The following is a 14,203-nucleotide window of genomic DNA, read 5'->3' as shown; positions in this document are numbered from 1 at the left end:
TGTTACTGGCCATTGATTTCCCTGTGATGAAGAATAGAGGAATTAGTCCTGTTGGGAGAAGCTCCCCCATTTACCAAAAACGGCATTAAAATCTCATTATACTTAGCACCATCCGCAAAGAGCTCCCGCTCTGCTCTGGCCCTCTCGAGGCAAGGAGAATTAGATATTTCTCATCTGCAAAAACCCAATTAGCAGCTTGGGATGGCTTGAAGTGACCCAAAATTAACACCTTGTGAATTGCACAAGGAAAGAGCAAGTGGAAATGGTTACCCCACTGCAACCGCCATGGCTTCTCTCCAAGTGCTAATCCAGAGGCTGCAACTCTGCACGTACCAATTCCCGTCAATGGGGATGGCTGAGCTGAATCACAAGGTTTGAGGTGCAAACCCTCCCAACACGAGGAGCTTGGGCAGGCTTTAAAAAAATAGCCACTTACCCATTCGCCTAGAAGAGATTCAGACTCACCGGAGGCGAATGGGCAAGGAAGAATTACAAAAATGGGGGGTTGGTTCTCTCATTCGACTGGCCTTGCAGTATATATTTGAAGGTGACCAAGGTGGTATGAGCCCACAAAGACGTGATATCCTCTTTGTTAAATGCTATCTGGATAATGTTAAACTAAACACTAGAAATCCCTCACTCCCCGTTCCATCTTATCTTGCTATCTCCAAGTGCACGAAGAAGCCATGGAGAAGTTAACTTTTCATAGCCAATGGTTTAAATCAAAGGTCTGACTGTCTTTCAGCGTGAGCTGGAATATTTTAGCTTAAAGCTCATATTGCCAGGAACTTAGCCTTTGGGGGGGCATTTCAAATGTGGAAAAAACTACACAAACGCTGGGAAATGACCAAACGATTAGTGAGGGAGGGGGGAAGGGACACTGCCACCTGAGGAACCCCAGAGGGTCAACTTGCGACCTCAGGCAACCCGGATTTGGTCTGCAAGGCTGAGATTCAACACCTCTAGTTTAAAGGGTTTATCAAATACAATATAATTTCTATGTCAAACAACGCCCACTTTTGTGAACCCACAGAAAAGAGATCTCATGATTTACAGTAGAAGCGGGAAACCAGTGCTCCTATGCAAAGTTTCTGGACTTCAACTCCCATCAGCCCCAGCCAGCATGGCCAATGATCAGGGATGCTGGGAGCTGTAGTCCTCAGCTCAACCACCTGGCTGAAAGGGACTGATGGAGCATTTGATGTCCTTAACGAAACCATCCGCTGCTATACATTCACTAGGAAAGCTATCGGGAGACCAACATCTTCCTAACCATTCGCTCCCACTGCCGAAACCTTTGCGGGCCACCTAACACTCCCAACTGGCAAGCAGCCCCACGGCGGAATGGCTGGCCAGCGGCCAGAACAGTCTCGAAAAATAGGTTCTGGGGCTCAACCGTAGCTGTGGCTGAACCGTGGGAGATGATGCGCTCCGGATTGTTCAAGCCTCCTTCCCAGACGCTGGGCATCCGAAACGAAGCAGCCCAAAAGGAAGAAGGCGCCAGGCTGCCCAGTGACCTCCCATAACCCCAGCTCCTCAGCCGCAGCTGTCGGTCAAACCTTCTCGCAGGAGTTATACCAGACGGCAGAGCAAGGTTGCCAGGAGGGTCCCATGTCCCTGGTATCCCAGGACTTCTTCCCGAAGAGCACATCGGCAGCAGGAGCCGTCCAGTCCAGGAGACAGCAGAAGCCACAGCTCAAGAAGGGAAATTCCAGGGGGGTCCAAATTAATTGGAAGGACTTCCATTTACTTACTTATTTATTTGCCTTCTTAAATCAATCCTGCCTGTTCTCCTAAGGAGCTCAGGGTACCTTACGTGGAACACACAAACCGCTTTGGTTTTAAATATGTTAAACATTTTCACTGATACGTTTTTGCATTTTTTATTATGTGGTTTGATCTCTGCCTGTAAACCACATTAAGACATAAGCAGTAGATAAACTGATAAAACTTTCATTTTCTTATTTATTTTCTTTTTAAAATCAATCCTGCCCGTTCTCCTAGAAGCTCTGGTAACTTACCTGGTACACACAAACCCACACACACACGAACAGCTTTCGTTTTAAATATATTAAAAATTTTAACTGATGAAGTCTTGCATTTACTATTACGCGCTTTGATCTCTGACTGTAAACCACTTTGAGATAGGGTATTATTTATTTATCATATGGCACATTCACATCGCGTTACAATAAAAACATAGAGCATAATAAATATGAGATAGGGTAAGCAGTATATAAATTGATCAACACTGTTTATCCTCACCACAACCCTATGAGGTAGGCTAGGCCAAGAGATGGCAACTGGCCCAAGGTTACTGCAATGAGCTTCATGGCATGAAATTTTATGGGCGGCAGCTCCATCTGCTTCCCCCTCTCCCAATTCCCCCCTCCTGCTTCAACCCCTTCTCTCTCACTCCACTGAAATGGGGGGAGAGTAACACCCACAGCAAGAAAACTCCCCCCCCCACAATATAGTAAGATGCAATCACAGAATCCTAGAATAGTAGGGTTGCAAGGGGGCCTATAAGACCATCCAGCCCAACCCCCTGCTCAATGCAGGAATCCAACTCAGAGCATCCCTGACAGATGGCTGTCCAGCCTCGTCTTGAACGCCTCCAGTGTGGGAGAGCCCACCACCTCCCTAGGGAACTGGTCCCGTTGTCATATTGCTCTAACAGTCAGGAAGTTTTTCCTGATGTTCAGCCGGAATCTGGCTTCCTGTAACTTGAGCCCATTATTCCATGTCCTGCACTCTGGGATGAGCGAGAAGAGATCCCGGCCTTCCTCTCTGTGACAACCTTTCAAGTACTTGAAGAGCGCTATCCTATCTCCCCTCAGCCTTCTCTTCTCAAGGCCCGTAAAATTAATTTTTACCTAGGGCAGGGCTGGGCAACTTGCAGCCCTCCAAATGTTTTGGCCTACAACTCCCATCAGCCCTAGCCAGCAGAGCCAATGGTGAGCGTTGATGGGTGTTGTGTGCCCCTCCAAGTGCTCTGGCCTATGTCTCCCACCCCTGATGCTGTTGTTGTTGTTATTATTATTTATTGTTTTTACATTTATATCCCACGTTTTTCCTCTAGCAAGGAATATGGTTCTCCTCCTCTCCATTTTATCCTCACAACAACCCTGTGAGGTAGGTTAGGATGAGAGCCAGTGGCTGGACTGAAGTCGCCCAGTGAGCTTCATGGCCGAACGGGGACTAGAACACGGGTCTCCTGGGTCCCAGTCCAACATGGTAACCACAACATCACACTGAGCAAAGGCAACAAAGGAGCTCCAAGCAGCCCCTCTGGGTGCAGGCCACGCCACTGGCCCCACTACAACAGCCTCCCCTCGGTTGAAAAACATCATGAAACAAAGCCATCGCCAAGGGGAAAGACTCACATTCAGCCCAGGCCGTCAGAAGGCCACAATCTATCGCCTCCGAGAATGAGGCTCCGCCGGCTGGCATTTCCACCCGGGTGCCGTTGGCACGGTGCCACAAGGCCAAGCCCCAGCGGAGGGGAATTCTCTGCCCGCCTCTGCTCACAGCTGCTAATTCTCTTCCCCACCACCCACGCAAGGGTGCCCCTTGCCAACCGAGCTCCAATTTCCGGAACACAATAGGATTGACCGGGGAAAGACCGGGGAGGGAAACTGGTGCGTGGAGTCGGGCGGGGGTGTGTGGAGAGAGTGTTATGTAGCATTATTTATAGCTTGCCAGAGATCTCCAGCCCCACTGCAAGGCAGACAGCCTGCCCCAACCCTCAACCTTGGAGTGGGCGGCGGGGCTGGGGAACACCCTCCGCTTTAGCCTGGCATTGCAGAATCTAGAGGCCTTCCTGGACCTGGTGCCCTCCTAATGCTTTGGACAACTCCCATCGTCCATGACCACTGGCCATGCTGGCTAGGGCTGATGGGAGTTGAAGTCCAAAACACCAGGTTGGCACCAGGTTGGTGAAAGTGGCTGCAGGAGGAGGAGGTGGATCAGTGCCCTCTCTCACGCCAGCTTGTCCAGAGGAACTCTACTCTCAAGGCAAATCGGTCTGACGGGCTGATCTGGTAACATCCGCGCAAGGAAGAGGGGGGCAAGAAAGAGAGAGAAGCGTGAATTTTAGGAGGAAGTGATATATTTCAGTGTGTGTGTGTGCGCGCGTGCGTGCAAATACACACACACTTATCAGGGGTGCCGAACCTCTTTCACCCCAAAAGCCAAATGCCATTTCAGAGAAGCTCTCGGGGGCCACATTCCAGTGGTGGGCAAGGCCAAAGGCAAAAAGAGAGTGGCCAAAAACCAAAAATAGCAGCAGGGCCAGATACAGATGCACATAGACTTGCTCTTCTAGCCTCTCCTCTCCTCTTCCTCTAACCACGCCAACTTAGCTTCACTGCTCCCATCTTTGGCCACGCTGCCCTTGTTTATAAAGAAGCAGATAGGAATATTGTGCAAGGAGAACCCACCTTTGAGCATATACAGAGTGATTTTTGCCTCCTTGCCACCGAGCAACAGCAAACTGTCCCCACAGCCTTCAAGAGAGCCTACTTCACATGGCAAGCCCTGAACTTTAATTCTGTCTGAGAATTAAGCGCTGTCGTCCCCTACCCCACATCCAGAATCTCACCACTGCCACCAAAAACACACACACCTTGCAATGTCATTGTGCAAAAATGTGCAAGCTTTTGAGAATTCCAGATCTATTTTTCGGGCAAGATGTTACAAAAAGAGTTTGGTGAGGGGGGATAGGAGTGGGTGGGAGGAAAGGCTGACTGAATGTTGTAGTCAGGATGTTTGCATAGTCAGAGCCTTCAGATGCTATGGAGGAGAGCAGTTTGCAGACATCCATGCCCAGGGGTTCTCTTCGTGTGATGGAAATGCAGCATTCCAATCCAAACAGGCTCTGCTGTCAAAGCTTGGCTGACTCAAATTAAAACCATTTTTCCTGGGTGGAATACCAACTCTTCTGCTGCTGCTACCAGTGTGCAGGGCACTTTACAGCCAGGTTGCTGCCCCAAGGAGCTTACAATCTAAAAATGGCCACCGGTGAAACAACACAGGAAGGAGAGGGAAGAGGAAGCAGGGGTAGCAGACAGGAAAGCAATGACAGCCTTCCCCAACCTGGTCCAGATGTGTTGGACTACAACACTCATCATCCCTGACCATTGACCACGCTGGCTCGGGGTGACAGGGGTTGCAGTCCGGCACATCTAGAGGGTGCCGGGTCAGGAAAGGGCTGCAGTAGGGCACTGGAACTACATTGGCAGGGGGTTGAGTGTTCACTTGGGGGATTTTTCCCCCTCTTCCTTCCCCATCCTTTTTCCTTGTGTGTCATGTCTTTTTAGATCGTATGGCAGGGACTGTCTTGGCTTTACTGATTGCCACGTCAGCCATGCCAGGATCCTTTTTGACTAAGGAGCAGGATAAAAAGACTGTAAATAAATAAAACAAATAAGAGAGGGGTGAGTTTGGGTTGATGGTGCCTTTACAAAGGGCTTAAGGTCTGGATTTCTGTTCGTATGTGTCCGGAGAGAGCAAGGCTCTCCATGTGTGCTTAAAGGTACTCTCTCCATCATCTGGGCTGAACAAAGTTCCCAGTGCTTAGGAGTGAGCCCTCTCAGCCCAGAAGACTCAACCTGAGGCTAAAGGGAACCAGATAATCAAAATAGAGTCTCTGGTATACATCGTCGTCGTCATCTTAATCTCCTGCTGCTGCCTACTTGTGCAATGTTTCTGTCACTTGAATTTCTGCGGAAGATCCCATAGATTCCCAGGGCATCCATTCTGGTTCCCTTGGATGCTGTGTTTGAGAGGCAGTTGCAAGGGGAGATTGGGAGCCATTTATTCACCTCTTCCAAGAATGCCTGTCACACATACTTAAGCAGAGGCTAGACAGCCATCTCTCCGGCCAAAGCTGTGCCTTGCACTGCAGATGCTGCATCAAGCTGGGGTGGGACTACATGGGCCTCTGAGGCCTCTTCCACCTCGGCAATCTGATTCCATTGACAGGCATCCTCCGTCACTTGGTGGGATAGAAAAGCAACATGGCACTCGGATAAGGGTTCCACCCTTCGAGGCAGCCTTAACAGCATCTTAAATAAGTAAATAAAACTGTAGGTTTTATGGGAGATGGCTGTGGGACGGGGGACCTCCCACACAAAAGATTTACAGCGCAATCCTACGCATGTCTACTCAGAAGTCAGTCCCACTAGGCTGAATGCAGCTTATGGCCAGGTAATCATGCGGAGTGGGGCCAGGGCACCTGCAGCCATCCAGAAGTGCAGTGGGCTCTGATTCCCATCAGCCCCAGCCAACCTGCCCATGGTGAGGGCTGATGGGAACTGTAGTTCATTGACACCAGGAGGGCCACTGGTTCGCCAGAGATGAAATTGAGGGCTGCAGCCTTCAAAGTGCACCACGAGAGGACCACTTCTGGTCCTCCAGATTTTCTGGCCTATCAGCCCTAGCCAGCACAGGCCATGGGGAGGGATGATGGGAATTGTAGGCCAACATTATCAAGATGGCCACAAGTTGCCCACCAATGAACAGCCTTCCAAGCGCTGCAATTTAGGGTGCAATCCCATCCAAACGTACCTGGGAGTAAGTGCCACTGACGCCAATAAGACTTACTACTGAGTAGACAGCCACAGCAGAGCTCTGCCAATGCAAGTTTCCCTTCCAGGCTCTTTGCACATCCAAAAATTCACTCTTTCTGGCTCAAGGACAGGTCACAAGCAAGCTTGATTTATTGACCCAACAGTACAGGAGGATCAGCAGAGGAGAGGTTCATACACATACACACACACACACACACCCTTAATGCAGCTCCCACCAACTTCAAAACCCACCAGCTGCAGCATCTCTAGAGCTCCTTTCGAGCATCCCAGGGACAGCAACAAAATCTAGAGCAGCCTTCCCCAACCTGGTGCCCTCCAGATGTTTTGGACTACAGCTCCCAGCATCCCCAACCATTGGCCCTGCTAGCTGGGGCTGATGGGACTTAAAAGTCCAAAACATCTGGAGGGCACTAGGTTGGGGAATGCTGCTCTAGATCATACCAGGGTGCCTCTGGGCATGCGCAAATCACCCACAACTGCAACCCAACAACTGTTAGGGGACAGAGGATCGGAGACACACAGGGCCCAACTCTGGCACAGGACCGTCTTTCTTTTGTGAAGAAATCCAAATGCTGTTCAGATCTCTTCTTGTGCTTCCCAGCACCCCCTGCCAGGCCCAAGCCAGGCAGAGATGGGGAGAAAGAGACAGATATTTTTAGCCACCAACTGGCGAGAGAAGAAAGCAACGCTCCCTCCCACCCTAACCTTGAGACCTGTTATTGTGCCGCCACGGGCAGCAAGCTCCCATTGCGCCAACCGAGAGGAGGGCAGAACGCCAGCATCCCATTCTGCTTGATTTCGGGGACGGGGAGGAGGAGAGGGGGTGTGCACGGCTTTCCTTGGCACACGCCCAAAGAGCAATTCTATCTCCCTGCCGCGCTCCCCAGGCCCGTAAAGAGTTCCCATGCCAACGGTCCCTTCCCAGGGAAAACATCTTCCCCCAGCCCCCACGCGCGCACACAATTCACTTGAACGGTAGCAGGAGGAAGCAGGGCGGGGGATGAAAGCGAACCAGAAACAGCTGGGGCGGGAATAATGAGTGGTATTTATTGATACGCTGCTTTCTTGGGGAATTAAAAAAGGCTCTAGTTCATTCTTACAACAACCCTATAAGGCGGGCTGGTATTGCTGTTATTATACCCACAATGTAGACAGGAGGAGCCAAGATATTTGCAGCCGGGGTGTGGAACTGCTTACAGACCGAGGGCCAAATCCCATTTCGGATCCATGCCAGATCGCCTTCAGCCTCACCCACCACTGCAAAGGGGGCAGGAGCAAAAATGCCATCGTATTAGAGCTTAAGCGCTCACTGCCAATAACTGAGCCTCAAGAAAGGCATTTCAACCTTCAGAACGTGGGGAGGGAGAAACATGCAAACGCCAGGAAACCACCAAACAATCAGCAGTTGGGGGAAAGGAACTTGGCCCCTCTGGGGAAACGTGGCTGGACTGCAATCCCAGGTGGGCTGCATCTAGGCTGAGGTTCAACACCCCCAGATTATGGCTCGCTTGATGCCACAGGACAAGATTGTTGCCAGAATTCTAACCCTTCCTGGGTCACAGGTCCTGTGCGTGCTCTCTCCTCATACCAGCGCCCAAGCAAATTAATGGGAGGTTGCCCCTTGAGCATGTGCGTTCTTCACCACTTCAATAACCCCAGAGCATGCCAAGCAAGAAAGGGATTATCATTATTTTATTCACCACTTACATTTAAGTCCCTGACCTTTCCTGCAAGGAGCTCAAAGTAGCATATGTGACTCCCTTCCCCCCATTTTATCATCACAACATCCCTGTAAGGTAGGTTGAGTGGAGCGTAAGACAGAGAAGGAGCGCAACTGGCAGAAGGCATTTTACCCTTGCAACAATCCTGCAAGGTAGGCTGGGGCACTGGCCCAAGCCCCCACCACACCCCCACCAAAGAGCATCATGGATGAGGAGGGATTTGAACCCAGGGCGAATCTGACATTCTATCCTAGGGGTGGGCAGACAGTAGATCTGGATCAACTGACAGATTTCTGGGTAACTCGAAGTAGATCAGCAAGGATTTCCGACTCCCAGTTGTTTAGTAACAGCAGCAACAAAATGTCTCCCAAAATTATACCCAGGAGAGAGCTTCGGCTATTGGGCAGTATAGAAATGTAATTAATTAATGTATTAATGTTTGTGTGGAAGGGCTGTAAGCCCTTTTCGGTTCTGGCATCCAAAGCAAATTCCCAGGCTCAGAAGTCCTTAATTCTACGTGTCTGTCTTTTGTACTGGGCTCTGGTGCTGAGTGAATCTTGGAGTTCTAGGGGGGGAAAAACTCACACAAAGTAGATTCTGCAGAAGTCTGTTCACCCCTGCTCTCACCACTACACCACTCGGGCTTCCACGTCATCGAGCGGGACACAAGGCTGTTGGGAACGTGGATACCTCTCCTTAAATGTAATTGTTCTATCCCCCAAGCTGACCCAATAGCCATGTACAGGCAGCACCCTTGGGTGGCAGGATTTGAAGGGTGCAGGTCTAGCCTGGAAAGACACTCAAGCCGGAAGGGAGCCCTCTCCCAAATGCTTGGAATGCTTCAACAGAAAGCATGTTAAATAAAATTTGCTAAATGAAATTAAGAAGGCTTGTGTGAAGGATTAGGAGGGGTGTCATTCTCCCACCCCCAGCTGCACCTTTCTCACCTAGGCCAGCCTTCCCCAACCCAATGCTCTCCAGATGCAGACTACAACTCCCATCATTTCCAGCCAGGCTCCCATTTTCCCACTGCCTCTCTCCCTTCCTTCATATCCTTCCTCAAAACACATCTTTTCCAGGGCTGGGGATACCGTGGCCTCCCAGAGGTTGCTGGACTCCAAGTCCCATCACCTCAACCACTGGCCAGCCTGGCTGGGGCTGATGGGAACTCAAGTCCAACCACATTCTTATTACTTTAATAGCTACTAATACTTTTAGCATTTTGATATTTTCATGGTTGCATTTATTATTTGGGTTGTTGTTTTATTGTTTGGGTGTTTTCTTTTGATGACTGCAAACTGCTCCAAGGACATCTACAAGTTGGGCGGTATATAAACCGAATAAACAAACATCTGGAGGGATACACATTCCACACCCTCATGACTTAAAGCATTTGCAGCCTTTTTTCCAAGGCAAGGCAAGGCAAGGAAAGGAAAGGCAGAATCCTATACATGTTTAGACAGGAAAAAGTCTTACAACTCCTTGAAGGACTTTTTTCCTGTCTAAACATGGAGCTGGACCATAAGGAAGGCTGAGCGAAGGAAGATAGATGCTTTTGAACTGTGGTGCTGGAGGAAAATTCTGAGAGTGCCTTGGACTGCAAGAAGATCAAACCAGTCCATACTCCAGGAAATAAAGCCAGACTGCTCACTTGAGGGAAGGATATTAAAGGCAAAACTGAAGTACTTTGGCCACATAATGAGAAGACAGGATACGCTGGAGAAGATGCTGATGCTAGGGAAAGTGGAAGGCAAAAGGAAGAGGGGCCGACCAAGGGCAAGATGGATGGGTGATATTATGGAGGTGACGGACTCGACCTTGGGGGAGCTGGGGGTGGCGACGGCCGACAGGAAGCTCTGGCGTGGGCTGGTCCATGAAGTCACGAAGAGTCGGAAGCGACTGACTGAATAAACAACAACAACAAACATGCACAGGATTGCACCCTCAGGCAAATTCAGGAAAGAGGCCCTATTGACAGCACTGAGATATTTAATGGAGCTTCCCTTTTTAGAGGCAGCATGCCTGAATACCCAATGCTTCTTGTGGGTTCACATTGTAAGAAACCATATTCTGGACCAGAAGGACCCCCAGTACAGCCCAGTTCTCCCAGTGACGGTAAAAGTGTGACTACACCCCTCCATCTCTTTCTCAGCACACAACATGGTGATTTTAAATGGCACTTGACAGGGGCATTGAGAGGCACTTTAACAATGCAGGTCCCAATTATTCCATTGCTGTCAGTGGAAGGGTTTTTTCTAAGCTTAATGGCCATGTGGAGGTGGGGATGGGGGGGGGGAATAAGGGAGGGAGGACAACTCTCCCCTCCCCAGCTGCCATCACCCTTGCAAATTGTCTCCTGCATGGCAATGTTGAGTTGGGAGCCAGGAGTAATAGATCTCCCCACCCCAAACTAATTAATCCAGAGGGCAAAATCTGTGCTCTTGTTTTGTGGGTGGCTAAAAATAAGCCTCCATGCTCAGTGGTAGTCTATCTCTGAATGCCAGATGCTCAGAATGAACAAAAGGTGAGGGCTGAAATTGTGCCTTCCTGCACACCAGTTTCCAAGAGTTATCCCATGTCTGTTGTTAAAAAGCAGAATGCAGGATTCTTGTTTTAGTGAATCAGACTAGCTTACTTCTATATTTATATCTCACCTCTTGTTACCATTCATTAATGGGCACATTAAAAATATAATAAATAAATAACACTCTTGCCTCTCTCCTCTCCCCATAGTCGTCTTGCTCACCCAGCCCCTGTCTAAATTTACTGTAGGCTCCTCCGGGCAGGGACCTCTGCTTTTGCTGATGTTACTCCGAAAATGGCCTTTCCCCAACCTGGCACACTCTGGATACTTGGGGCTCTAAATCCCATCTGCCCCAGCCAGAAAGGCCAATAGTAGTGAATGATGGGAGTTGTAGTCCAAAGCATCTAGAGGACTGGAGAACGTGGCTCTAAAGCACCACATATGCATCCCCAGCCCTGCTCCTTAAGCCAAGGATGGGGAATTCCAACTCCCATCAGCCATAGCCATCATGGTTGATGGTCAAGGATGGGCGCTTGAGTTCAACATCATGTGCAGGGCTACAGCTTCCCCAAGCCCTGCCTTGCTCCCTGAGACCAACGGGGGGGTGCGTAAACATCACACACAAGTAGCCTATGGAACTCCCTTCCGCAGGACAGTCCAAGGCTGGCAAAGCTCAGATGGGGGGGCATTAAGAATCCAGAGGACGGGGGAACACAGCCTGCTCCCATAGCCCCAATTTGGCTGTGGTTGCAGTTTTCATGGTTAACATGTCTCCATGATATGATTCACCTCCAACACTTGTCCCCACATAGAGCCGAGTCCAGCAGCGTCAATGTGGCGGAGGCGTCTCCGTCGTGCCTGGGTCCCAAGAATCGGGCCAACAACGATTAGGATGGATGCTGGCCCCAGGATGTGCCCTTAACTCTGCCTCCTTGCCCCCAGACAGGATCAGCTGAAACTGCCTCAGCAGAATACGTGCACGCAATGTCCCCAAAGCTAGGGTGTCCCCTGAAGGGGCTCCCTACAGAAAGCCCACGAAACCTATTTCAGCCCATCTGCTGGAAATTTAACCCCTGCTGGGATAAACCTGCTGGGAAGGAGAAGTTTGGTGGCCGATTCTAAGGCAAGGAGAACCTTGGGTCGGTTCCAGATTCTTGGGAAGGGGTGGCAGCCCAGCCGCTGCATGGCCCACAGAAAAGGTTCCCTTGCCTGGAACGGGGAAAGGGGCTCCTTGATAGCCATCGACCTTCACACACACACACACACACACCCCGTTGTTGAGTGCCGCCTCAAAACAGCCCCCACCTCAGAACAGCTCCCTCCAAAATCCAGCCCCTGAGCACCCTGTACAAACCCCTAGCAGGGATAGGGCGTGGGGGAGAGCAGCTTTACCTCTGGCCTATGATTATAAATTGGGGGGAGGGGAGGAAATGCTCTCAAAGCAATTAGCAACCTGCACCCCCCCTTTCCTAGGATACAACCTCAAGCTTTAACTAGCAGCCCCCCCTCTCTCCCTCTGCCTGCCCCCCACCTCCTGAAACTACCTCCTAAGGAGAGAACAGTAGGGTGCATACCAACAGCAAGGTGGGTGGGTACCAACGGGGGGGGGGGATACTGTAAACAGAAGCCCCCACCTTCTCTCCCTCGACCCCCCGATCTTCTGACAGAGACCACTGGTGGGGGGAAGAAGCTAGACGGAAAATAGAGCCACGATGGGAGGGCGGAGTGACCCGCCATCCCCCCCTTCCCAAGTCCGTCCTCTTTTTCCCACCACCTGTGCCGCTCTCATGCTGCAGACCGAGGGAGAGGGGATCCCCGAGGCGCCTTTCTGGGGGGCGGGGGGGGAATTCGGCGGCGGGGAGCCACGAAGGCGCCTTTCCTTTTCTCCAAACCCCACCCCACCCCACCCCACCCCGGCACGAGCATTCTCCCTTCGCCGCCGCCCTGGAGGACCAGCCGCGACTGGGAAAGGAGCCACCGAGCCAAACTTCCATTGGAGCGAACGTTACCATGGGGAACGTCCGTGCGCGCAACTTCGGGAGGCAGCGAAGGTGCGCTCTGCCTCCCCCCCCCCCGGTTGTAATTCAACACCTCGACGGGGGCGCGGGGGGCTTCCGACACCCAGCTCCCGCCCCCGCCTCGCGATCCCGACCTTGGCTCGGGGAGGGTGGCGGCGCGCCTCCGGAGAGGGCGCCGGGCCGGGCGTGCCGCGCGCCCCCGCCCCGCCCCGCCCCGCCCCGCGCCCACCTTGGAGTAGAGGCCCCAGGACAGCTCCGTCTCGATGACCATCACCACGATGCCGAACATGCCGAAGATGAGCGCGTAGTCGCTGAGCCGCTTGCGCTTCTCGAAGAGCGCGCGCCGGTGGCCCAGGCGGTAGCCGATGTTCTGGGTCTTGCGCTTGGGCGCCTTGGCGAAGGGCGGCCCCGCGGCGGGCGCGTGCTTGTGGGCGCCCCCCGGCGGCGCGCCGGCCGCGCTGGGGCGCGGGTGCAGCCGCGCCTGGGGCGAGTGGTTGTCCTCGCGGGAGATGACGATCTCGGGCGGGTGGCCGCCGGCGCCCAGGAGCTGGAGCGGCTGCGCCTCGGGCTCGGCGTCGAGCAGGTTCCGACGGGAGGCGCTGAGGCGGCTGAGCGGCTTCATGACGCCGCCGCTGTACTTGCACGAGCTCATGGCGATCTCGGTGAAGGGGTTGCTGTCCCGCCGGTGCGCCAAGGGGCTCGCCTGCCGGTGCTTGCCGCCGCCGCCCCCGGCGCCGCCGCTGGAGCTGGGCGAGTGGCCCGCGGCCGCCCAGTGCTCGCCGCTCACGCTGGGCTGGCTGCCTTGGCGGGAGGACGGGCGGAGGGCGGCCCCCGGGGGAGGAGCCCGCAGGGGGCCCGCCGCCGCCGGAGCCAGGCCGGGGGGCGCGGCGGGCGGGCGCGGCTCGTCCCCCGGGGGCGGGCGCGGGCAGCGCGGCTCCTCGCCGTCCAGGTCGCCCGCGCCGGAGTCGTGGAAGGGCCCCGACGGCTCCATCGTCCGGCCCGGGCGTGCCCCTGCCCCGGCTCAGCGCGCTGCCGCCCCCAGGGCAGGGGCATCCAAGCGGCCCCCTCGGGCGCCCAGCCTGGGCGGGGTGGCGCGGCGGCGGCGGCGGCGGCGGCTGCAGCCGAGCTGCGAGCGGGGCTGAATGGGCCGCTCGCAAGCGCTGCCTCTCGCGCGCGCCGCCAGCCAAGCCCACCTGCCGTCGGCGGCCGCTCATTGGCTGCCCGCGAGCCGCGGCCGGCTGACATCACCCCCTCCCCTCCCGCCGCCCCCTCCCCAAAGGCGGCGGCCGCCACTGCGCCTGTGCGCGCCGGCGGCACCGCGGGATGCGTAGTCCGGCGCGCCTCTCG

At 53.4% G+C, this 14,203-nt stretch overlaps 1 protein-coding gene across 1 annotated transcript in view; it reads right to left on the bottom strand.

Annotated features, from left to right (window-relative positions):
- The window catches only part of KCNN3 (potassium calcium-activated channel subfamily N member 3), an 88,275-nt gene extending 74,428 nt beyond the window's left edge, over positions 1-13,847 (bottom strand). The window contains exon 1 of the mRNA XM_084824286.1: positions 13,086-13,847. Coding sequence (XP_084680412.1) covers positions 13,086-13,847 — 762 coding nt within the window. The remainder of the gene's footprint in view (positions 1-13,085) is intronic.
- Positions 13,848-14,203: the final 356 nt, after the last annotated feature.

The sequence above is a fragment of the Heloderma suspectum genome, chromosome 17 (assembly GCF_057233095.1).
Source record: "Heloderma suspectum isolate Gila_16-S chromosome 17, 16-S_ref, whole genome shotgun sequence".
NCBI classification, from domain to species: Eukaryota; Metazoa; Chordata; class Lepidosauria; order Squamata; family Helodermatidae; genus Heloderma; species Heloderma suspectum.
The sequence above is the reverse complement of the archived record's forward strand: the minus strand, read 5'-3'. Positions and strand labels throughout refer to the sequence as shown.